This window comes from Lampris incognitus, chromosome 2, assembly GCF_029633865.1.
Source record: "Lampris incognitus isolate fLamInc1 chromosome 2, fLamInc1.hap2, whole genome shotgun sequence".
In the NCBI taxonomy this organism is placed as follows: Eukaryota; Metazoa; Chordata; class Actinopteri; order Lampriformes; family Lampridae; genus Lampris; species Lampris incognitus.
Window position 1 is genome coordinate 5,062,008 of NC_079212.1, and position 26,561 is coordinate 5,088,568.

Consider the following 26,561-nt stretch of genomic DNA (forward strand, 5'->3'; position numbering starts at 1 on the left):
GCCGAACAAGTTACAGGTAGAATGAATAATCCTAAAACAAAAGCGCGAGGAATTTTTTTTTTTTTGTCACCTCAAGTTCAAATTCAAGTTTATCGTTTTGTGCATTAGAAATCCACAGCACATTTCAATGCAATGGAAAGCTTGTGCCCCGGCTACTCTCCAGGACAATGGCAGATGCGGTCGCCATAGACGACATATAACCACCTATCAACATAGCAGTTAGCTCAAATTTTAATTTCTTATGTTTCTCAAACGAGCACATGCCATAAACTTCCAGGGAACTATTGGGAGCATGGATAAGGATGCCCATTACAGTGACCTAACATTGTGAAGACTTGTCTGGGGCCTCTGCGATGTGACAGCTGTGATGTCCAGAGAGAGAGAGGGGGAAAGAGAGAGAGAGAGATGAAGTTGTTCGTGGAGCTTTGACCTGACATTATCAGAGCAGCACTGTCACCTTCACACACAAAACCCACAAAGCGTTAGATGCCATCATGTCACAGAATCAAACAGATTAACTCAACGCGAGGATGTGGCGACAGAGAGAGAACCTATTACCAAAGCTGCAGAAGAGCCCCTTTAACCGAATTAAAAAATGCACACCATCCTGAAATGAATGACATCTAAAGGTTAAAAACCATGTAAAGGTTAAAACATGGCATGCGTTGGTACGCTGTGATGTTAGCATAGCAGGGTAAACACAGCTGCAGATGATGGGTTTGTCTGATTTAGGCGTACCAGCAAATCTATCAGCATTGACAGACAGACAGGCGGATGGACAGACAGACAGAGCCAGCACTAACAAAGTCAATAGTACTGTCAATGCTGGGTCTTTGGCACACCTTAATCAATCTGACCCATTATTAATGTTATTGTCTGCAGTTGTGTTTATCCTGCTATGCTTACATCACAGCGTACCAGCACAAGCATGCCATGTTTTTAGCCTTTACATGGTAGCAAACTCACTAAAATTGTTTTATTATGGGTATTCCTTCTGGGTACAAACTTTCTACGTCTGTGGATCCGTTTTGTTCAGTAGATGAGCAATTAACTTATCACTCGCTTATGCGAAATCCTCTTAACAAGCCCGTGCGACGGTGACCCCAAAGTGACATTGGGGGCAAGAGCCCAGGGCTCTGTTGAGTTTAATATGAGCTTGAGATCTACCCACTTTACTCCCCCTTGTGTCCACTTGCCCTGAAAAGATTGGCTTAAACTCTGAGAGAAGGACAGTAAATGTCTAATCCTTTCTACTTGACTGGCCAGCCAACTGGTTTATCTGACAGATATCCTCTCCCAGACGCTCTCCTGTGGTGGGACCAATGGAGAACTCCAGCAATATTACAGATGGAGATGGACAAAAACAGAGCAGGAGGGAGAGAGAGAGAGAGAGAGAGAGAGAGAGAGAGAGAGAGAGAGAGAGAGAGAGAGAGAGAGAGAGAGAGAGAGAGAGAGAGAGAGAGAGAGAGAGAGAGAGAGAGAGAGAGAGAGAGAGAGAGAGAGAGAGAGAGAGAGAGAGAGAGAGAGAGAGAGAGAGAGAGAGAGAGAGAGAGAGAGCGAGAGAGAGAGAGTGTGTGTGTGTGTGTGTGTGTGTGTGTGTGTGTGTGTGGTCAGGGACTATATTAAAGAGTGAGAGATGTTGCTTGGATCAAAGATGATGATAAAAAGATTCACCCCGTTTCCTAAAAAAAAAAAATCACTCCAATAAGATTTTGGACAAAAGAATAGTATGCGAATAGGAGAATTTTTCCATTCAATTTTCAAGTGAAATTTTACCCAAGTTTTCTAACGTCACAAAAGATAAAATGCATATTTGTTTCACTTCCATTGGATCTACTGAAGTGGATAAAACCCCCGACCGTAGTTTGACATGTCCACATTTCCAACACCCACAACGAAGATGGACCAGTTAAGATGAAGAAACCAATGATCATGCGATTAAACCTCTTCACATTTAAAGTTTTTTAAACCAGCAAATACGTCTCCATCACCCATTTAGTGCATTCCTCGGCAGTCCATCAAAAACAATGATGATTGTGACGCAGTTTAAGCTCGGCAAGCACGCCTGTGGGCCATCAGGCCCGCATTAGAGCGACAACATCGTCCACATTTGTCACAGATGACTGTTGATCAAGCTCTCCTCACATCACGCCTTGCACAGTAGTTAAGACAGCTAGTATCATGCCCCCGCCGAACAGTCTCTCTGGACCCCAGAACCCATTCCTAGGCCGTACACTGTAGTGCAACGGGCTCAGTAGATAAAGAGGTTGCCCCGCAGTGACAGCTTACTTGTCAAGTGATGCCATCCATTGTCCATTGACCAAAAGAGTGGTTCCTCTGCATGCCATCTGATGTTCGTGCCATTGGTCCAATAGGGCTCATGATCCTATTGGGCTCTTCTGCCGCAAATGCCATCAAGCACCCTGCTGCCAGCGCCTTCTTGGATTTGAATTCGGAGTTACCTTCCCCTAGCCTTTGCCTAAAGAGGCAAATCTACAAGGCAGTAGAAACAGGTGCAGACAGTATCATCTACTGTCATAATGTTAGCAGCAAAGGTTGACCTGACTTGGCACCATTTAACCCATAGCTGCATTAACTCCATTAACTCTTTTTCGACAAAAGAAAAAACCACCTCAAGTGAGTGTAAAACCTATTTTGCGATATTTGGGATTTTTTTTTTTCAAGCGTTTTTACACAAAGATCCCACAATAAGATGCAGGAGGTGGAGTGGTACCAACTAGATTTAGTTTAGCTAGCATGGGCTCTGGTACCAAATTCCTGGAGAGGGGCTGGACTCTACTTTTCCGGAGTTGGCCAAGGTAACAGACGCCGGGCGGGTGTGAGGATATTCACAGGTCCGCAGTTGAGCGCTGCCGCGTCGGCGTTCTCCCCAGGGAATGAGAGGGTCGCCTCTATACTACTGCGAGTCACTGGGGGGAAGGCTTTGACTGTTGTGTGTGCTTATGCACCGAATAGCAGTTTGGAGTATCCGGCCTTCTTGGAGTCTCTGGGTGGTGTTCTGGATAGGGTTCCACCCGGGGACTCTGTAATTCTGCTGGGAGACTTCAACACTCATGTGGGCAATGATGGCGAAACCTGGAGGGGCGTGATTGGGAAGAACAGCCTCCCCGATTGGAACCTGAGTGGTCCCTTGTTATTGGACCTCTGTGCGAGTCATGGATTGGCCATAACAAACACCATGTTCGAATATAAGGTAGTTCATAAGTGTACTTGGTACCAGAACACCTTAGGCCAAAGATTGATGATAGATTTTGTGGTTGTATCATCAGATCTGCGGCCGTATGTTTTGGAAACTTGGGTGAAGAGAGGAGCAGAGCTGTCAACTGATCACCACCTGGTGGTGAGCTGGATCAGATGGCGGGGAAGGCTGCCGGACAGACCTGGCAAACCCAAATGTGTAGTGAAGGGAACAGAGGAACGTCTGGCAGAGGCCCCTGTCTGTGAGGTCTTCAACTCCCACCTCCGGAAGAAGTTCTCATGTGTCCCGAGGGAGGCTGGAGACATGGAGTCTGAGTGGTCTATGTTCAGAGCCTCTATTGCAGATGCAGCAGGCAGGAGCTGTGGTCATAAGGTCATCAGTGCCTGTCGAGGTGGCAACCTAAGAACCCACTGGTGGACACCAGCGGTGAGGGAAGCCATCAGGCTGAAGGAGGAGGCCTTCTGGGCTTGGTTGGCCCAGGGGTCTCCTGAAGCAGCAGACAGGTACTGGGAGGCCAGAAGGGCTGCGGCTGCGGGAAGCAAAAATTCGGGTGTGGGAGGAGTTTGGCGAGGCTGTGGAGGAGGACTTTCGGTTGGCCTCAAGGAAGTTCTGGTAAACCATCCGCTGACTCAGGAAGGGGAAGCAGGGCCTGATTCAGGCTGTGTTCAGCTGGGGAGGGGAACTGCTGAGCCGGACTGGGGATGTTGTCAGGCGGTGGAAAGAACACTTTGAGGAACTCCTGAACCTCGATAACACGTCCTTGGTGGAGGAGGTAGAGTCTGAAGACTCGAGGAAAGCCCCACCCATATCCCTGGCAGAGGTCTCTGAGGTAGTTAAGAAGCTCCACGGTGACAAGGCGCCAGGTGTGGATGAGATTCGCCCTGAGATGCTGAAGGCTCTAGACATTGTTGGGCTGTCTTGGCTGACACGCATCTTCAGTGTCGTGTGGCGGTTGGGGACAGTACCTGTGGAGTGGCAGACTGGGGTGGTGGTTCCCATATTTAAAAAAGGGGGACGGGAGGGTGTGCTCCAACTATCGGGGAATCATATTGCTCAGCCTCCCTGGGAAAGTGTACTGTAGGGTGCTGGAAAGGAGGCTCTGACCAATTGTTGAACCTCGGATCCAGGAGGAACAATGCGGATTCCGCCCTGGCCGTGGAACAACGGATCAACTCTTTACCCTTGCGGTAGTGCTGAGGGGGGCACGGGAGTTTGACCAGCCAGTCTACATGTTTTGAGGACTTGGAGAAGGCTTACGACCGTGTACCCCGGGGCACTTTGTGGGGGGTACTGCGGGAGCATGGGGTACCGGGTCAGTTGCTACAAGCCATCTGGTCCTAGTTTAAACAAAGTGAGAGCATGTCTGTACTGTCTGTATATCTGAATATTTGTCAATTTAAAAAAAAAAATAAAACAACATGGATGTAGACCATTCACATATATTTTGGTCTTGTCAACAGATGGAAGGATACTGGGATAAAATATGGTTGGGGCTGAAAAAAATAATAGGCTGAGATACCCAAATCAGGCAAGATACTTTATTTAGGAAATCTGACACAGGACACTGTAAACAAAGAAGACGAGTGTCTTGTCAAAGTGCTGCTATCAGCAAGCAAAAAAGCTATAACAAGATTACGGTACAAAGCGGAACCTCCGACCGTGGAGCAGTGGATGTGCATTGTGGAAGAAGTGTTCCTAATGGAAAGACTTTATTATAAGATATTAAGGTTACAAGAGGCACAATTCAACGAAAAGTGGGAAAAATGGACTGACTTCAGGACGCAAGAAGATGACACCACCAACAACACCGGACTGCAAGGACACTGATACAATGAGAATTGTAAAAAAAAAAAAGGTTATACCCTGACACTGTAACTGTAAAAAGAAAATCTTCATAAAATACAAGTTTAAAAATAATAGTAAAATAAAACAGACGGCTGCCTATCAATTTCATCCTCTGCGCAGACTGAGAGGAGCTCCCCTATTTCTGAATCTGTCCAGGTTCCCGGCCACTCTTCAAAAAAAGGAACTTGTATCGCCGTTTATCAAATCACCCGCAAGGTATGGCAACCGTCGCGGATGGGATTCGTTCGCTCACTCTGTGTGAAAGCGTCATTCATCAGATGAACAAGATACCTGCGCTATGTCATTGCTTTCATTCACAACACGGCCTTACCGGCATTTTCCCAGAAATATTACACGGTCTTGAGGTGGGAAACTGGCGGTACAGGTTTCCCTGAATATCGATCTCTGCTCCCTTTAACACATGAACCTGTGCAGGAAGTGCTGCTGAACATTTCAGGGGAAGACTGCCTGTGTGAAAACCCCTTAAAAAGCCTCGAAATCTGGCTTTTTCCCATCTGAGACCAGTAGTAAGAAACAACAGAGAGAGAGAGAGAGAGAGAGAGACAGTGTGTGTGAGTGAGAGAGAGAGAACGAGAGAGAGCGAGAGCGAGAGAGAGAGAGAGAGAGAGAGAGAGAGAGAGAGAGAGAGAGAGAGAGAGAGAGAGAGAGAGAGAAAGAGGCAGAGCAACAGAATAAGAATGAGGGAGAGATGCAGAGAAAGGCAGTGGAGGCAGCACACGGGTCAGATAGCGATGGAGGAAACCGGCTCGCCGCCTGAGGTTAGCAGCGGAGTCACTGGTTTGACCTTGCAGGACTTCAGCTCGGGCGACGACGTGAGTCAGAGATTGGTAACGGTTGCACTGCTGGTCTCTGCACAGACAAATCACAAACACGTCTTGGATTCTCAAACCTGTCCTCCGTTCCCGCTTTCTGCCCCTTTTGAAGGGACGGAACAAAGCAAGGTTCGACGTCGGCGGTGGAACGGCGACGGTCATTGATGCTGAATCGCAGTGTTAAAGAATAAAAACTGGCCGCGCAGTTTCGCCAGAAATATGCAGCTTATAACTTTCAACGCTCCATTTGCAAAGGGTGCACGGCTCTAGCGATGCTTTTCGAGGAGGGAACTAAGGCGGTCGTCTACAAAGTCACTAAATCAGACTAAATTATATTACTTGTCAGACGGGGAAGAATATTTCGCTTCAACGGTGGTCATAAAAACAATGGGGCTTGCTAGATTTCCTTTTCTGTCGAGCAACGAGAGTTTCCGCCTTACATGACTGATAGGCTGAATCTGCCTCACATTACATCCTCTGCATTGTGACTGCTGGACATTTCCACATCGCCATGTACCGTTCCGCCCTTGAACGTTCCCACCTGCAATTAAGCCTATCGCTGTATCTCCACCTGACAGCGCCGCCCTGCCAGCCCTCATCTGTACCCCACTGTGAAACCTTCTGCAGCAACGCTCGCTGACCTGCTTCCCTACACCAGCCGTCCACCCACACATCCACACACCCACACACACACACACACACAACGTTAAAACGACCAGAAAGCGTATCGAGAGAATTGCTGTATGTGTGGGGAAAACACGAGAGGCGTCTACTCCTGACACACACCAAACACACCAACTTCCATTAGCATCAAGAATGAACAAACATTGCAGTAGTCCGCCGTCTGAACGCGCAGGATGCTAAAAATAAAACAACCCGTGGGTCTGTGTCGTTATTCTTGAGCGGTTCACATTCTGCACGACGGCCTTAGCATTTTGAATTGTCATGTTTGATAGCGCGCGCGTCAAAAAGCGGCGCGCGGTCACCACGCCGTGGCTGTTGGTGCTGACCTCCCGTGTCTGATGCAGGGGGCTTAATGAGCCGCGGCCTGTCAGGTCTGCTGAAGCCCGGACGGCTCCCGTGCCTCCGACGCGCCGCCGGGCACAGCCTCCTTTTCTTCTCTGCTGTTGTCGATTCTGCAAACGGACCCTGCGCCACTTCATCTGACCGTTCAAAACCCACGCAGGACCGCCACCATGGCTGCAGAGCAGTTCGGGGTGATGTGGGATATTTATTGCCACGATAACCACAGGGCGTTTAACACCCGAACCAGAAGCAGCTTTATTGGCCAAGTGTGCCTATGCACACTAGGGGTGTAAGAAAACATCGACACACTCGAATATGGCAATATTATCTTTTGTGATACTGTATCCATTCTCAAAACCACTGTATCAATTTTTAACTGTTTACATGTAAAGGGTCGTGACAAACATGTGTTGTGCGTAACCCCACGACCGCTAGATAACAGTGTTGTAATCTATCTTCAGCCATTTGACTCTTCCACTCCAACCCAACAACGTCAACTGAGGCAGGAAGTAGCATAAGCACAAAGAACACAGGCCTATGAAACCCTAATATATCACCTTTCTCACAGTATCACAATATATCCCCTTTCTGACGGTATCACAATATATCCCCTTTCTGACGGTATCACAATATATCACCTTTCTGACAGTATCACAATATATCACCTTTCTGACAGTATCACAATATATCACCTTTCTTACAGTATCACAATATATCACCTTTCTGACAGTATCACAATATATCACCTTTCTGACAGTATCACAATATATCACCTTTCTTACAGTATCACAATATATCACCTTTCTTACAGTATCACAATATATCACCTTTCCGACGGTATCACAATATATCACCTTTCTGACAGTATCACAATATATCACCTTTCTGACGGTATCACAATATATCACCTTTCTGACGGTATCACAATATATCACCTTTCTGACAGTATCACAATATATCCCCTTTCTGACGGTATCACAATATATCACCTTTCTTACAGTATCACAATATATCACCTTTCTTACAGTATCACAATATATCACCTTTCTTACAGTATCACAATATATCCCCTTTCTGACGGTATCACAATATATCACCTTTCTGACAGTATCACAATATATCCCCTTTCTGACGGTATCACAATATATCACCTTTCTGACAGTATCACAATATATCACCTTTCTTACAGTATCACAATATATCACCTTTCTGACAGTATCACAATATATCACCTTTCTGACAGTATCACAATATATCACCTTTCTTACAGTATCACAATATATCCCCTTTCTGACAGTATCACAATATATCACCTTTCTGACGGTATCACAATATATCACCTTTCTGACAGTATCACAATATATCACCTTTCTTACAGTATCACAATATATCACCTTTCTGACAGTATCACAATATATCACCTTTCTCACAGTATCACAATATATCACCTTTCTGACAGTATCACAATATATCACCTTTCTGACAGCATCACAATATATCACCTTTCTGACGGTATCACAATATATCACCTTTCTTACAGTATCACAATATATCACCTTTCTGACAGTATCACAATATATCACCTTTCTTACAGTATCACAATATATCACCTTTCTGACGGTATCACAATATATCACCTTTCTCACAGTATCACAATATATCACCTTTCTTACAGTATCACAATATATCACCTTTCTTACAGTATCACAATATATCACCTTTCTCACAGTATCACAATATATCACCTTTCTGACAGTATCACAATATATCACCTTTCTGACAGTATCACAATATATCACCTTTCTGACAGCATCACAATATATCACCTTTCTGACAGTATCACAATATATCACCTTTCTGACAGCATCACAATATATCACTTTTCTTACAGTACCACAGTATATCACCATATATTGAATCATAACCCTGTATCATGATACGTATCGTGTCACCAGATTCTCACCAGTACACAGCCCTAATGCACACAAGGAATTTTACTGAGGCACACCGCAGCTTCTAAGCACTTGCAAACATCACTCACACCAAAAAAGAGAACAAAACAGCAAATAAAAAACGGAAGAATGTGGACAGAGTGCATAACTTATGCACATATATTATACCATATTGTTTACATACTATAATGCCCAAACACTACACCACATACCATACCACGACTCCACAACCCATCATCATGCCCATATACAATACTATATACTACCGCTATATTACTCTGTATTATCTTATGTACCAGAAGTATACACTATATATACACCTACCATGCACCTCACCACTACATGCTATATTATATACTTATGTTACAACCACAACAATAACAGCAATAACTGTAACTAGTATACAGCAGTTGTACATTTGTATTGCACATCTGGTTTACAAAGAGGTACAGTGCACATGGTGGACATGTGGGTGAGACAGACATCTTGACCACAGGGGGCTGTTTATAGTGTCATATTTACATGATCGGTGTCCATTATTTGACGTGATACTGACATCACGGTATGTATTGCGATATCTTCTTACACGTGCAAAAACATCGTGTTTAAGAATCCGGCTGAACTGTGCGGTAACGTGAAGTTTCTTTTTTGGGTGACACATTCTCGTTATCATTAATGTGTTTACGATACGACGATATCTGAATCTCCTCCCCAGAGCTGCTAATCCTAAAAGCTCATAAGTGCTGCAATGCCCCATTTGTTAACAACTATTATACAGCCGCTGTTGCGACGCGTCACCATATTTTGTGACGGGCTACATTCGGCGAGCCAGAAGCAAACGGCCTGCAGCCGCCCGCACAAATGAGCTGCGTTCAAAACATCTCACACAAATTGTGGTTTGAGACCCGCTGACAGCAAAATAAGGTAACAGACCCGGCTAAACCTGCCCCGATAGTGTTCTCTGTTTTCAAGATTTATTCCTTGGCAAAGCGAAACATGGCATCATGGGTGAGACGGACATCCTTTCTGGAGCTCGTGTTTCAAGTAAAAGAAAAGTAGCAGCAATTTCCCTCAGTGCAAACACACTGCAGGGAGGTGTGTGTATGTGTGTGTGGGTCAATATACTGATTCAAGGATATCCAACCCTATAAAAAGACGCCACTGTTGAAAAAGCTGACCTTTAAGGTCAGGAAGAAGCTGACCAACACGTATCGCATTTCGCCGACTTCCTCCCCTGCTGGTGGTCTGGTGGCTCTCTGTGCCGGGATCCTGGATTTCAAGCTGCAGCGTTCAGTCAAGGGCAGAAGAACGGCCCTCATTCATCAATTGTTCTTACGCACCCATGGAGTTTTTTTTTTAGCCCTGACATTTGTCTTAGGGGCTGAATTTAGACACACATCGGCTAACACTGATGTCTTTGCAGGCCTGGGTGATTGCTCGTTGCAAGAGGTAGACCAGGGGTGGGCAACCTTATCCAGAGGGGGCCGGTGTGGGTGAAGGTTTTGGTTCCAACCAAGCAGTTACGCACCTGTGTCTCCTAATCAAGTTCCTCAGCAAGGACTCTACTGGTTGATTAGTGGGATCAGGTGTGTAACTGCTTGGTTGGAACCAAAACCTTGAGAGTTGGGGGTGTCCGGGTAATGTAGCGGTCTAGTATCCCGTTGCCTACCAACACAGGAATCGCCGGCGTCCCTGCGGACACAATTGGCTGTGTCTGCGGGTGGGAAGCCGGATGTGGGCGTGTGTCCTGGTCGCTGCACTAGCGCCTCCTCTGGTCGGTCGGGGCGCCTGTTCGAGGGGGGAGGGGGAACAGGGGGAAGACTGATTGACTGATCCTCCCACGCGCTACGTCCCCCCTGGTGAAACTCCTCACTGTCAGGTGAAAAGAAGCAGCGGGCGACTCCACATGTATCAGCGGAGGCATGTGGTAGTCTGCAGCCCTCCCCGGATCACCAGGGGGGGGGGGGGGAGTAGCGACCGGGACGGCTCGGAAAAGTGGGGTAATTGGCCTGATACAATTGGGGAGAAAAGGGGGGGGGTAAATAAATTCCCTGGTGCAGTGGTTAGCGCAGTCGCCTCACAGCAAGAAGGTCCTGGGTTCGAGCCCCGGGGAAGCCCAACCTTGGGGGTCGTCCCGGGTCGTCCTCTGTGTGGAGTTTGCATGTTCTCCCCGTGTCTGCGTGGGTTTCCTCCGGGTGCTCCGGTTTCCTCCCACAGTCCAAAGACATGTAGGTCAGGTGGATCGTGTGTGTATGTGTGTCTGTCAGCCCTGTGATGGCCTGGCGGCCTGTCCAGGGGGTCCCCACGCCTGCCGCCCAATGACTGCCGGGATAGGCTCCAGCCTCCCCGCGACACCTGAGAGCAGGATACGCGGTTCGGATAATGGAATGGAATCTCCTGGATCTGTAAGAACAAATTTGTACATACAAAGGACTGATGAGTGAGGCCCACTGCCTCTACCCCTGGAAACTGGTCTTAGAGGTCGGTCTTGATTCCCGCTGCATAGTCCACGATTTAGACGGCATAAGAGAAACGAAGCTTGAGGCCGTCATGAACTCGTATGTATTATAAACAGCTGAGTCACATATGGAGTCCTTCCTTCCTATTTGAGGGATGCCTTCTAGTCCTGGATGACATAAATAGTCGCGCTTAGGTTGCCCGGGGTAATTCACTGCTCTCGGTTAATGAACCAGAATAAATCTTCTGTTATTCCACTGCGTGAAAATTCAGACAAGAACAAAATCCTTATCTTACCAAGAAGTAATCTTAGAGGATTGTGATAAAAAAAAAAAAAAAAACGTTTTTGAGTCTCAATTTAAAGCCCTGCATTAGTCTATGTAGACAAAACCCACAGAGATGTGGGTTAAAGCCGTCGTCGAGAGAGGAGCATCTTCATTAAATGGCAAATTACTCGAGCACGTTGCTCGACGTTCTTCCTCCCGGGTGCTAATTTGTGCATTAGAGAAGTCACACGCCTGGAAAAGAAGACGGTTTAAGATAAGCCTTGCCGCGGAGCTGGCTAATTCAAAGTCAACTTGAAACAAGGAGCGAAGAACACAGGGGGGTTGTGCTGACACTGGGGCATGTTGGGCCCTCGCTTAGCAAAACACCTCCATCAGGACAGCTGTTAAAAGCCTAGTCCTTCCCTAAGCAGCTTTAGCATGGAGGAAGAAAAAATAATAATTAAGTGGGTTTGACGGGTTAAATAGGAAGAGTGGAAATGAGGGAAATTAATGCCGGCATGCTGCCAGATTTAACATCAAACATTATAAAAAGAAAAGAACCACATTTTGTCATTCACATCCCCAGGTAGCATCCGGCTGTGGGCCACTTCAGGCAGCGATGCGGCACTGATGGCCTTCTTCTGGCCCTGACAAAATGGATGTGAGCCTGAAGGGGCCCACATTTATATATATATATATATATATATATATATATATATATATCACTTTTAATGATATAATAATATCAAATATGGCCAATAATACAACAGCAATATATGCTATATTCACAATAACAAATAATATTCACAATAGCAAATATGGCCCAAATATGCCAAATCACATGTGGGCCTTTTTTGGCAAAGCTGCGTTGCTCTGGGCAACATGTGATCTGGATGTGACCCTGAAGTGGCCCCGTGTGGTAAATGGTGAATATGGCCCAGATATTACAAAACAAATATGGGCCACCTTTGGCAAATATGTGGCACATGCGGCATTGCTATAGCTTGGTTCTGGTCCACTCTGGCAAAGCGGAGTGGACCGCCCAAGTGTAACCATTCCACGCGGTGTGTGGGCCGGATGAAAGTGTTGGTGCGGGACGGGTCTGGGCCACAGCAATGCTGCTATCTGGGATGCACGGTCGTTATGAGATGTTTTTATCCGCTCGTCTAACCTATTGTTACCCCCCCCCCCCTTGTCAATAATAAGAGTGAGGCTTTCGTGGTTGAAGCCGTGACTGTCAGCTCCGGTGAACGTCCCCCGTGCTCCTGATGTCAGTCCAGATGCCTCCCCTTATCCACGTCAAAGGGCTCGCTCATCTGCAGAGCGCCATCTGACATAATCAGCTCTGACCACGACACGCTCTGTCCAACTTCTACGGCGGAGGAGGCCGCATTATTTCAGCTGCAGCGCATAACTTTTGTAATTCGATGGCCCCCCACCCCCCCCCGCTGCTTTAATTTATCATCCATCCACCCATCCATTATCCGAACCGCTTATCCTACTCTCAGGGTCGCGGGGATGCTGGAGCCTTTGCTGCGCTGCAAGGGCAGGACATTGCAACAGAGTCTGTTATTAAATGTGAAAACATGTGCCCCCCATGTTTTGTTTTGTTTTTTTTGGTTCCCCCCCCCTCCTTTTTCTCCCAAATTGTACTCGGCCAATTACCCCACTCTTCCGAGCCATCCCGGTTGCCGCTCCACCCCCTCTGCCGATCCGGGGAGGGCTGCAGACTACCACATGCCTCCTCCCATACATGTGGAGTCGCCAGCTGCTTCTTTCCACCTGACAGTGAGGAGTTTCGCCAGGGGGACGTAGCGCGTGGGAGGATCACGCTATTCCCCCCCAGTTCCCCCTCCCCCCCGAACAGGCCCCCCGACCGACCAGAGGAGGCGCTAGTGCAGCGACCAGGACACATATCCTCATCCGGCTTCCCACCCACACACATGGACAATTCTGTCTGTAGAGACGCCCGACCAAGCCAGAGGTAACACGGGGATTCGAACCAGCGATCCCTATGTTGTTAGGCACTGGAATAGACCGCTACGCTACCTGGATGCCTGTGCCCCCCCCCCCCCCCCCATGTTTATGCTGTACCTGACTGCTGCTTTGTGTTGATGTGATGGAGCCATGCCCTCCCTCTAAATGACAACATTGCTTGTTTGAGCGTATGGGCTAAATGTTGGAGGCGGCCAGTCTTTGTCATTTTGAAATACGGATTTTGGTGACTACTGATGCACAGCTTGTTTTGACAGCTAGGGTGTGACCAGCATGGCTAACGGCCCCTCTGTCTCCTCACACAAGAAGCTGAAGTGCAAGCAAACAGGCTTCAGACTAATTTACCAGCAAACACAAAAGACCAAAGGCATTCTCATAAACATGCAGTCCAAATGCCTTCATTAAATCAGTATATTCAAGGGCATCTGGGTAGCGTGGCGGTCTATTCCGTTGCCTACCAACACGGGGATCGCCGGTTCAAATCCCCGTGTTGCCTCCGGCTTGGTCAGGCGTCCCTACAGACACAATTGGCCGTGTCTGCAGGTGGGAAGCCGGATGTGGTCGGTCTAGTCGGTCGGGGCGCCTGTTCGGGGGGCGGGGGGACTGGGGATAGCGTGATCCTCCCACGCGCTACATCCCCCTGGCGAAACTCCTCACTGTCAGGTGAAAAGAAGTGGCTGGCTGGTGACTCCACCTGTATGGGAGGAGGCATGTGGTAGTCTGCAGCCCTCCCCAGATCAGCAGAGGGGGTGGAGCAGCGACCGGGACGGCTCGGAAGAGTGGGGTAATTGGCCAAGTACAATTGTGGAGAAAAAGGGGGAAAATCCCTCCCAAAAAAGCAGCATTTTCAAATGAAGTATTTCTAAAAACTCAGACACTTTTCAGCATCATGGTCCTTTTGAGGCAGTGAAACCGGGACTGCACGGCAACGAGTCTTCATACGTAGTAGCCCACCAGGTGGGGCTGTTGTATCGGCAAAAATGTGACGATACGATTCGTATCGCGATAAAACTTCCACGATTCAATATATCGTGATATATTCGGACACTTCAAACACTGTCATACTTTGGCCTATTTTGTTTTAGAAAAATATCATGAATAAAACACCTAAATAAACACAAGATAATCCGAGTCACGGCTAGTTTGGCTGTTGTTGTGCTTCTGTGCCTCCTAGTGGTCAAAGATATAATACGTCTGTCTCTGTGTGTCATCTTCAGAATCGAGGCAGTGTTTTAGAAAATCAGTATAATATTATAGCTAGCATCGTGATACTGAAGTGTACCCATATTTTCGTGCACCCCTACAACCAACGATCCTCAAAGTACCTCAGATGGCATCAGATGAGGCCATGGCCAGTAAGCATCCCTCTCAACTGCTGACTGAGGGCTCACAGAGGCACACCACTGAACTTCTACACTATAAAAAAAATTGCTTCAGTCTATTTTGGTGCCTTGTAGTTGACATCAACAGAGACCAACAACTGGTTTTCTACTCTACCAGGTGTTCCTGCCACTGAATGAGGGAGTTTTTTGACAATGTAATATTACTGCCTGGTAGTACTGACCCAGATAGCAAAACTGCTGTGGCCCAGACCCGTCCCACACCTGACACTTTCATCCGGCCCACATACCGCGTGGAATGATGGCACTTGGGCGGTCCGCTCCTGTTTGCCAGATCTAGGCCAGAACCAAGCCACAGCAATGCCGCATGTGCCACATATTTGCCAAAGGTGGCCCATATTTGGTTTGTGATATTTGGGCCATATTCACCATTTACCACACGGGCCACTTCAGGGTCACATCCAGATCACATGTTGCCCAGAGCACCGCGTCTTTGCCAAAAAAGGCCCACATGTGATTTGGCATATTTGGGCCATATTTGCTATTATACATGTGGGCCACCTCAGGCTCACATCCATTTCGTCAGGGCCAGAAGAAGGCCACCAGTGCCGCATCATTGCCTGAAGTGGCCCACATCTGGATGCTTTCTGGGGAAGGGGCTCAAGGACTGGACCTAAAAACCACTGGGTTATATAGTAAAGGTAATACTGGCCTATCAACTGTACATCCAGTGTATAAAAAAATCTTTTTTAAATGGTAAGAGAATATGAGTAAAGCTTAGGTTTGATCCTATAGACGGCCCTCTGCTTGCCAGTTGCATCAAAGTCATCATTTCAAAGGGTGTGACACGTACGACCGAAAATAAAACCTCCAACTGAGCCCACCCCACACACCGTACCATTGCGGCTCATCTCTTGGCTTAAACCTGCATCAAACCACGCTGCTCCTCATCTTACCCACCCTCCCATGGGCGGCGTTGGAGGTCAGCCAAGCAGAGCATCTTAAATAACCAGTGACCTTAAAATCGTTGTAACTAACAGGAGACTTGCCATGCAGACAGACAGGAAATGCAAATGAGTGTTCGCCTAGCCCCTCCCCCTCTTCTTCTTCATCTTATTCAGCATCTTTTCTCTGACCTGTCCTTCTGAATATTTACACAGAGCCGCGCAGACCGACACGGGGCGTTGTAAAGCTCTGTGATGCTCACTCGCTTTCAAATCTAGGGCACGGGAGTGCTCAACACAAAACAGGCAGCAGTGGCAGATTTAAAAATAAAAGATTAAATGTTTGCGAGATGAAAAACATGAAATAACTCCGTCTGTTGTACACACACACACGCACGCGCACACGTGCGCGGCTCACACACACACACACACACAGATTCTTTTGCAGCGAAAAGTACATCCCATATCCTCCCTTTGGTCACAATAAATCCACAATCTATTGTGGTTGTGTGTCCTTATTGATCCCCTTCCTATGTGCTGTACTTATGATGAGACTTTGTTTGAGATTAAAATAACTCCCAGCACTGGAGTGGTGCCACACACACACACACACACACACACGTGCACAGACATATACACACGCACACACACATACATACACACACACAAACACACGTGCACACATACACACGCACACACACATACACATATATGCACATACACACATGCGAACACACACACATACACACCAACACACATATACACATGCAAACACACACGCATGCACATGTACCTGAGAGCAGGGGTCTCAGTGATAAATTGGGAATTAAACTGTTTAGTTGACCTCATGTGTACAAGGTCAGCCACCCAGTGTAACACACACACACACACACACACACACACACACACACACACACACACACACACACACACACACAGTATAGGACAACAGGTCCTCCTGGTCTGGTGTCCTCCAGCAGGAGGCTCCTGGTGAGATCAGACACCGCTCTCATCGGGGGGGGGGGGGGGAGAGATAGCAGCAGTTTAATTAAACAGGCTGCAGAAGCGTTTCAGCTCCTTAACACAGATGATGATAAGGGACGGAAGAGGAGGAGGGGGGGAAGGAAAAACGGGGGGAGCGAAGGGCAGCTGAAAAACGACAAGACGCACAACTACATCCAGTGCTCGGAGGACCACTGGAACAAACACGGGAGCATCACACAAGGTCAGGGGGCAGGATGATTGACGTCATTAGAGAAATATAAATTATTCATTAAGAAATGTAGGAGAGAGGAGCAGTTCAGTTCACTATAACAAGCAATTTTGTGAGGTCACAGAATAGTATCCCAACCCCACTGCAAGAGTTATAAAGTGTGTGTGTGTGTGTGTGTGTGTGTGTGTGTGTGTGTGTGTGTGTGTGTGTGTGTGTGTGTGAGATACTGCTGATTCAGTAGGGATGGGTGAAGGTCACCCTCGTTGGCTCCTGCCGCCTGCCTCACCACCTGATATCGATCCCGGTTGTCCAACTCAGATCACACTCAAGGGTACCGTTGGTCCACGGCTCCTCTCGTCATTTAGGAATAAAAACATAGCAAAAAAAAAAAAAAAAAAACACATAAATTGTTATTCAACACGATACCGATTATCACTGGTCTACAAAAATATAGTTGTTTTTTCTTGCATGGACTTTGCAAACAGTTTTTGGCTAATTTTGGGCTGCTGAATCCAAATCTGAGCTCAGATTTGCTCCATCACATCAAGTTTTCGTGCTCTCTGTACGCTCCTTATTCAGGATTTTACAAAAGCTGACCATCTAGTCCTGCAATCTTGGTGGGGATAAAAAGGACCCCCATTCATTTCCTAAGTAATTTCCTGCTAGGCCGAGTGTTTATTTATTCATTGTAATAATTTTTGCATCTATCCATCTTCTAATGCAGGGGTCCCCAATTACTTTTCATGGCGGGCCACTTTTAGGGCCACTCAACCTCCAGCAGCATGTTGTTCGTTAGTTTGTTTCGGTGTCGATACGTTGCAGGTATTATAATTTAAACAGAGATTTTTCATCTATTTTTCGATATATTACTAGTCTTACTTTTACTAAGAAATTAATTATTTTTTTTAAAAAAATTTTTTGGTAGGGAAATAAAAAAAATTATTCCTTCTGGCATTTCTCCAAAAATTCTCGCGGACCATAAATCAACCCGTCACGGGCCGGACGTGGCCCGCGGGCCGCCTATTGGGGACCCCTGTTCTAACGCAACGGTGCTTTTTAACTTCCGAGTGTAAAATTGCCGTTTTCTCAAAAATAAGGATTTTTCATAGTTCAACAACCGGACGTGATAGGCCAAAACTCACGCCGGATTTGGAGTCAGCACCCAAAAGTGAGCTAGAATCCGTTGAAAAACCCCATGCAAGAAAAATTGTGTTGACCAGTGTTATTGATTACCGCGCTGGATCGTCTCCACGGCAACGTTTTCAACGTAAAACGGTAACGCGTTGTTGCGTTTTGGCCGTTCGTTCACACGACAACGGCGTTTTGGGGGGGCCGGAAAACGCGAACTTTTGAAACCGGGTTCCAGACCCCCCGTTTACACTTGGTTTTACAATGCGGTTTTCTTGGGATCGGATCACAAGTGGACGGCGCTAAATACAAGTGTAAACCACCACCAAACCGTTTTGTGAACCGGCTCCTCAAACCACTTACCGAGGTGGTCTGGGAGCGATATTATGAACCCTACATAGGCCTCGCCAAAATCCCGTTTCTGGCTTTGTCACGTGTGCGCCACCGTAGCAACGCGAAAATATGTTGTTATGGGGTTAGCGCTCATCAAGGAAACGCTGTACACCCACAATTTAACCTGTCTAAGTTATCCACAATCAACATTAATATAATACCAATAACGTATCCAAGGAGCAGAGGCGTGTGACAACTAACGTTACTTACCTCCGTTCTGTTGTTGACAGCCAGCAGTCCAAAATTACAAAAGCAGCCAGCTGTCCAAAATTGCGAAAAATACAAAATTACAAAATTGAAGGTAGCTAACGTTAGCTTTGCTTCGCACCGAGTTGATAGTTAATTGTTTCCTTAGCAACGCAGCGGAAATCCGGCGTCCGTTCGCGAGATTTGGGACAGGGTACGGGATTTTGGCGAGGGCTATGTAGGGTTCATAATATCGCGGTCTGGGACGCGTTGGACCACGTGTCTTTTGTAGCGGAAAGGCTAATGCGTCCTGACGCGTCCCCGACGAGGACGGAACAGGAAAATACGTCATCGATGCAGGATGTGGTGGTTGGTAGGGTAACAGCGCGCCAACTTTCGACAAAATGGAGGGAGGGGAGAGTGTACGTGGTTGGAGTACAGGTGACACGAGACGCCTAATCTCCACGTGGGCAGAAGAATCAGTGCTGTCAGTCTCAACGGCTGGAGCAGTCCGGACATGTATATTAGTTCTGGAAACATCTTCACACGTTAGCTCTCGTTTTCACAGCCAGTCGGCAAACCTGGCGCTCGACTGAGGCCCTTTGACCTTGCAGCGGAAGTGACGTAACTAACGAACTCTTCGGAGTAACGAAATCTAATCACAAGTTCGTCAACTGTTTCAACAAGATATTATTAGCTCACCCTCTGCCTTATTTTATTGGTCTGCCTTTGTTGGTGAAAAAATTGTTTGGGAAAAAGTTTGGCTTTTACCTCATAAGTTCCTCTTGACTAATAAAGTAAAAGAAATATCTTTCAAAATTATTCATAGATTCTATCCAACTAATCATTATTTGCAGAGACTTAAGAAGGACATTGATGTGAGTTGTTCTCTCTGTGGTTTGTTTAATGAAACATTGGCTCATTTATTTTGGTCTTGCCCACACACTAAACAACTGTGGAGTAGGTTGTCTCGTTTGATTATTGATCATATTTACCCTCATTTCACCCTGATTTGGAAACATGTATTGTTTGGATATACTGAATTTGATAGGAACCTCGATTCTCAGTATTATTTAATCAATTTGCCAATTATCTTAACAAAATTTTATATTCACAGATCTAAATTCTCTAGCAAGAAACCTAATTTTCCCGAGCCGTCTGCGTATATCAAACAATACATTTCATCAATATCTGATAGTGAAAATAAAAAAGCTGTAAAAACATATAAGCACTTTATGATTTACAAAATATTTAGTTAAGTGTGTAATTTATTTGTTTTACTTTATACAATCCCCCTGGCGTATTTATGTTAATGTTTATGATAATATATGTGTTAATGTTGTATACATTTAATAATGTGACTATTGTTGATTGACATTGTTGCATACTCTTTTTGTTCACTTTTGTTAATAAAGTTCTTTAAAAAAATCTAATCACAAGGGTAGAGGCTAGTTCCCGTCGATGCAGAGAACGGAAATGGAGTAGAGAACGGTCGACTGAGCATGCGCGAAATGCCTCTACCGCGCCTCCACACGCCCCGCGTAGCATCCAGGCGCTAGGATTCTAGGAAGACCCGCCCCTACTCTGCGTCTGATTGGCTAACTTTAACGCTAACCCCGCCCTAACCCTAACCTACCAAACAACGGAGGCAACGAGTACTTGCGCATGCTCAGTTAACCGTCTCTGCATCGATGGGAACTAGCCTCCCTAGTCACAAGTGGTCAGCAGGCCGCATTTGAGAAGACGCATGACAGACGCAGTGTAAACGCGACGAGCCTCGCTGTCCACTTGTGACCCGATCGCCCAAACGCATTTTAAAACCAAGCGAAATCTTTTGAAAACGCAACCCCAGCGTCGCCGTGTAAACAGCAAAACAGGCGCCTGCGAAAACGGTGACGTCACTGCTCCACTTCGCACATGCGTAGTAGTTTTATGTCAAAAAAATTTTTTTTTTTACATTTTCAGTCAAATAGCAGTGGTAGAAAAGCCTCCAAAATATCGGGAGTGTTGTAACGCGCATGGATAAGTAGACAGACTGCCCCTGGAATTCGCTACAGCGTTTTGACTCGCATGATTCCGACGCTTTATAGCCCAGGGTCACTCGAAGTAACAACTCCATTACATCGTCCGTCCAGACAAAAATCACCTGTTTCCCAGCGTACACTCGCCGCCATCGCCTGTTGACTCACCGCTCTGAGAAGAAAGCGTTTATGCGCAGGCGCGTGGTGTTATTGGGGGGGGTCAACCGGAAGAGCTCTCCACTACAAAGTTTCACCGCCATCTACTGGCCTGGCATGTATACTACAGTGCTTTCAGTCTTTCTTTTCTTTTTTTTTGCGGATCCGTGTGCATGCGGATCGTATTCAAAACGACGTCGTCGCCTGAAACGCTCCAACCTGACATGTGCTATTTACCATACGCCGGCACCGAGCGTGAGACCCCTTATTGGCGTTCTTGGTCTTGTCTGGATCCGTTTTGGCGCAGACCAAACATGATCCGTCGAGCACAGGGCCGAGAGTTGGAGATGGGGCTACCTGTCACGAATTCAAATCAGTGGCTGGAGAGCAAAGGTTTGGATCACAGATGGGGGGGGGGGTGTCTGCATAGCCTGCCCTGTCAAGAGGAAATTACTGACCCCCCACCACCACATCACACGCACGCACGTACGCACGCACACGCACCCACACATACACGCGCGCGCACGCACGAAGCCTCTCGCTTTGTTTCAACCACACCTTGGAACACCATCATGAATATGCATGAGTTGAAGGACGCCAGAGATACATAATTAGACAATCAGCAAGTCCGGGTGGCGCGCGTTCATACTGGAGCGCACCTCCCTTCATCTGCCCTCTCATTAAGCAGTTATCATGTTTGGGGGTGGGGGGGGGAAGAAAAAATCTACATGCATTTCTCCTTACAGGTTAGGACGCGGGATCAGAGGGGGACAAACGGTAGGATGAAACCCACGTGCTCAGGTGGTAATTATCATCCAGAATCCACGATCTTGCCCAGCCCCCACGACGGAGTCATGGAGAAGAAAAAACAAGGATTGTGAAGAACTTAAGTGGCTGTGAACGTGCGCACATGCAAACAATTTACAGCCAGGGGGTCTATTTTTAAACTGCTGCCACATGGTTTCTACTTTAAATTAAATAATGGTCTCGAATAACAGCGTAACCTTGACTGCACTTTACGCACGCAGCTATTCACGGTATTAAAGCAGGGGTCAGACGTCCATCCTTCAAAACAAACAAGCCGCTCTCTTTAAGCAGGGACACCCTACACAGACTGTCACAGTGGAACACGCACGCGCACGCACAAGTACACGCGCGCATGCATGCACGCAAGCACGCACGCACACAGACAAACACGCACGCATGCACACGGCATGTACGCACGCGCGTGCACGCATACATGCAAAAAACGCGCGACGGCACACGCACGCACGCACAAACGCGTGCACGGACACATGCACGCGAGCACGTACACAGACACACCTGGTTGTCAACTACAGGTTATATTTTGCAAGTCATTAACCTATGCATTTTGAATACACCCCGAGCAAAAATTGTGCAGGTGCATTGAGCACGTGCTACAAAACAAACAACCCAGATTTTGGGTAAGGAATAAATAGGTGGTGGTGGTGGTGAGGGGGGGGGGTATTACGGAGGACACAGAGCAAGCAGAAACTTTGTAAAACCAGTAAATGAAATACAAAAGTCAAACAAACAAAACAAAAAGATGTCAGGATTCCAGTCTGGTCTGGTCACCTGAAAGTTAAAGGTTAACTTCATTCTCAAACGTCGCCCCTTATCTGTGTGATCTGCCACCCTCATGACAAGGCCCCCCCCCACCACCACCACCCGCACACAACCACCACCCTCCAGTCTTACACACACACACACACAGAGTATCACGTTTCTTATTGTCATGGAAAACACTGACCTGCCCTGGCGCTGACATACACACATTCTCTTCAAGCAGTTCAGCCTTTCAAACAGCATCCGCTTAAACGCGTCTATGTACATTGATCCGTCTGTGCTAAAAAAATAATAATTAATTAAATAAACAATAAACGTCCTGTACGTGGTCACCGGTGCACGACTCGTCTGTTTTGGCTGATGTCGATTAAGCAGTTTGCAGTCGAAGTAAAGTGACGGCTCGCTGTCAGCCCCGAGACACGCAGAGGCGATGCGCACGCCAGACGGAATATTGCACACTAGTGGAGGATGCTGCGAGCAAGAGACCCGCGATGGTCTCAGAGAGAGAGAGAGAGAGAGAGAGAGGAGAGAGAGAGAGAGGGACAGAAGAGAGAGAGAGAGAGAGAGAGAGAGAGAGAGAGAGAGAGAGAGAGTGAGAGAGAGAGAGAGAGAGAGAGAGAGAGAGAGAGAGAGAGAGAGCGATAGAGAGAGCGTGAGAGACAGAGAGAGAGAGATACAGAGACAGAGACAGAGAGAGCGAGAGAGAGAGGGAAAGAGAGAGAGAGAGAGAGAGAGAGAGAGAGAGAGAGAGAGAGAGCGATAGAGAGAGCGAGGGAAAGAGCGATAGAGAGACACAGAGAGAGAGAGAGACACAGAGAGAGAGAGAGAGAGAGGAGAGGAGAGAGAGATGAGAGAGAGGAGAGGAGAGGAGAGAGAGAGAGAGAGCGATGAGAGAGAGAGCGAGAGAGAGCGAGAGAGAGAGAGAGAGAGAGACAGAGACAGACAGAGAGAGAGTGATAGAGAGACGGAGAGACAGAGAGAGTGATAGAGAGACAGAGACGGAGAGACAGACAGAGAGAGAGAGAGAGAGGAGAGAGAGTGATAGAGAGACGGAGACGGAGAGAGAGAGGAGAGAGTGATAGAGAGACAGAGACACAGAGAGAGAGAGAGAGATGAGAGAGAGAGAGAGAGAGAGTGATAGAGAGACAGAGACAGACAGAGAGAGAGAGAGAGGCGAGAGAGAGGAGAGAGAGAGAGAGAGAGAGAGAGAGAGAGAGAGAGAGAGAGAGAGAGAGAGAGTCCGGGTAAATCTGTCAGCCTTCCCTCCATAAATCCAGAGCTGCGTGCGCTGACGGACGCAACACAACGTGGAAGGAAACGGTCTGTTTTAACTTCCAAGTGCGCATCAATGTACACAGCGGTCTAAAATGACGCCCCCCCCCCAGATACTCACCTTCATCTCCGCTCCTCTTCCTTCCTTCTCGGCAGATTCTTCTCTTCCCAATATATCTTCTTGACCCAAACTGGTCAGGGTTGTTAATTCACAGTAAACCAGTAGAAATCTTTGGCTCGTGTCATTTATCAACGAAGAAGAAGAAGCAGAAGAAGAAGAAGAAGAAGGTAAAAATAGCGTCCGCCAGGATCGATTCCTATCCGGGTGGAGGTGTCATTGAACTGCAGGCGCGGTGCGTCCGCGGCGCCAAGGAGGAAGGAGCGCGGTAGTCAGTCGGCTGTATATCTCCATCTATATCCAGGTGTATCTCTCTATATTTATATGTACACACACTGCAGGTTAGACGGATCTGCAGGCTGGGCTGTCCGGCGGAGGACTGCAGGTAAACTGCTTGTCGGTCCCCGAAGACACTTTCGGTGGGGGGGAAAGAACAATGATAAGGCAAACGAGTTGACTGTCATGGGAACTTGAGGGCATGGAGGGGGGTGTGTGGAGGGGAGGGCATGAAGAGTTAAAAGCGCCGCCCCTTCCTCCGTCCTGTCTCGCTCCACTTGCATCTGCAGCCCCGCTTCTTTTCTGTGGCTCACAGCTGACGGAGTCACTGCGGGACAGACTGACGGAGGCTGTGGCACAAGTATGGGGAAACATCACACAAGTATGAAAGTGGGATCTTTTTTTTACCCATAGCCCTTTCTTTCCTATTTATAGAGTAGACTAGATCACTAGATCCTCTTTCCAAAGGGAATGTCATAGTGTGACCAGTTGAAGCAGATAAACAAAATAAATCTACAATATACAAATATTTATCGTCAAGCGGTTATTTTCTTGCCCGGTGCGGGATTCGATACGGGTGTCCTGCTCCACAAGACGACGTCACTGACCGCTCGGCTAAAGGGTCAGACCCGTTAGCTCGGGGCTAACGTGTGTTATTAGTAGTTTACAGTCGTCACCCTCCCCGGAAGCGCGCCCTCGCGCTTGTTATTCACCGCGCTCCAAAGAGACTTCTGAGGATCTGCACTTCCGGATCCCACCCGCTGCCACCAAATGCAACCGGTTATTTTCTTGCCCGGTGCGGGATTTCGATACGGGTGTTACTGCACCACAAGGTGACGTCACTAACGCTCGGCTAAAGGGTCAGACCCGTTAGTTAGGGGCTAACGTGTCTTATTAGTAGTTCACATTATCATAAGCGATTAAGGTTATTCTAATCTAATAGTGCTATTATCTTTTCATATTAAATCAAATATGCTATACACTTTTGTTCTTGTTTTGGACCCCCCCCCCTTTTCCTCCCCAAATGTACCCCGACCTCTTACCCCACTCTTCGAGCCGTCCCGGTCTCTGCTTAGCCCCCTCTGCTGATCCGGGGAGGGCTGCAGACTACCACATGCCTCCTCCCATACATGTGGAGTCCACAGCCGCTTCTTTTCACCTGACAGTGAGGAGTTTCACCAGGGGGGCGTAGCGCGTGGGAGTTTTCACGGTATCGCCCCTCCCCCCGGAACAGGTGCCCCGACCGACCCGATGAGGCGCTAGTGTGGCGACCAGGACACATACCCACATCCGGCTTCCCACTCGCAGACACAGTGTCTGTAGGAACCAAGCCAGGGATCCAAACCACCGATCCCCGGTGTTGGTAGGCAAGGACTGCCACGCCACTAATATATTGTAGCGAATTCGGGGAGGCAGTCCGGGGACCGCCACGGCCGGGACGCGAACCCGTGTCTCCCACTCCGCAAGCGACAACGTTAACCAGTCGACTAAAGGGTCCGACCCGTTAGTCGAGGGCCAACGTTGTCTTGACATGTTGTCTTGCGGTTACTGACGCAAAGCAGCAAGAAAACTGCCGTTATTCTGTCGATATCGAGACACGGCTGTTATATTCAGCGAGCCGACAGCAAAACTGCTCGTCCACGCAGCAGTTTGACGCAACGTAAAAATTCTCTACGTCACAACGCGCACTCCCCGTAAAAGCTGTCAACTGTCGTAAAACACCCCTGCTAACAGACCTAGGTATGGAAAGAGGTTTCAAAGTCCTTCGGGTGGGCAGGCGAGTCCATACCCGGGTAGGTTCTGGTTCTGGCTCCTGAGGCTCAGCTGGAAGGTCGGGTGCGGGTTGTACGCGTTAGGCTAAACTCGGAAATCTCTCGTCGCCAGCGTTATATTCAGTGAGCCGACAACAAAACTGGAGGCCCACGCGGCAGTTCCATGCGATATGAAAATGCTTTACGTCACAACGCGCACTCCCGTAAAGCCGTCAACTGTCGTAAAACACCAAACTCGCTGTACTCGTACGCAACAGTAGCGCTTAGCGGTTCGGTGCATGGTTAGGCGAGGTTAGGGTTGGCCTGCTATCGATTAGCGCCACGGTAGCATTTTCCAACGGGGGGCAGCGGTAAAATCGTCAAACACTGGTGCGCAGTTTGAGCGTTGTTCTCTGTGCTACGTAATCCGACCGCGCTTTGGAAAGAAGCGCCGTGATTGGTCGAGCTTAATGTCGATCGGCTCTCGCGTTGGAGAGTGAACAGCATGACTGGATGACAGTATTCGTGATTGGACGATGACAACAGACCATCCTGACCCAAATAGCGCCATATGCCGCATTG

The 26,561-nt window shown here is 47.7% G+C and overlaps 1 protein-coding gene across 1 annotated transcript in view; it reads right to left on the reverse strand.

Annotated features, from left to right (window-relative positions):
* Nucleotides 1-22,829, reverse strand: part of LOC130108000 (membrane-associated guanylate kinase, WW and PDZ domain-containing protein 3-like) — a 46,792-nt gene extending 23,963 nt beyond the window's left edge. Inside the window, exon 1 of the mRNA XM_056274832.1 lies at nucleotides 22,747-22,829. Within this exon, the coding sequence (XP_056130807.1) occupies nucleotides 22,747-22,829 (83 nt within the window). The remainder of the gene's footprint in view (nucleotides 1-22,746) is intronic.
* Nucleotides 22,830-26,561: the final 3,732 nt, after the last annotated feature.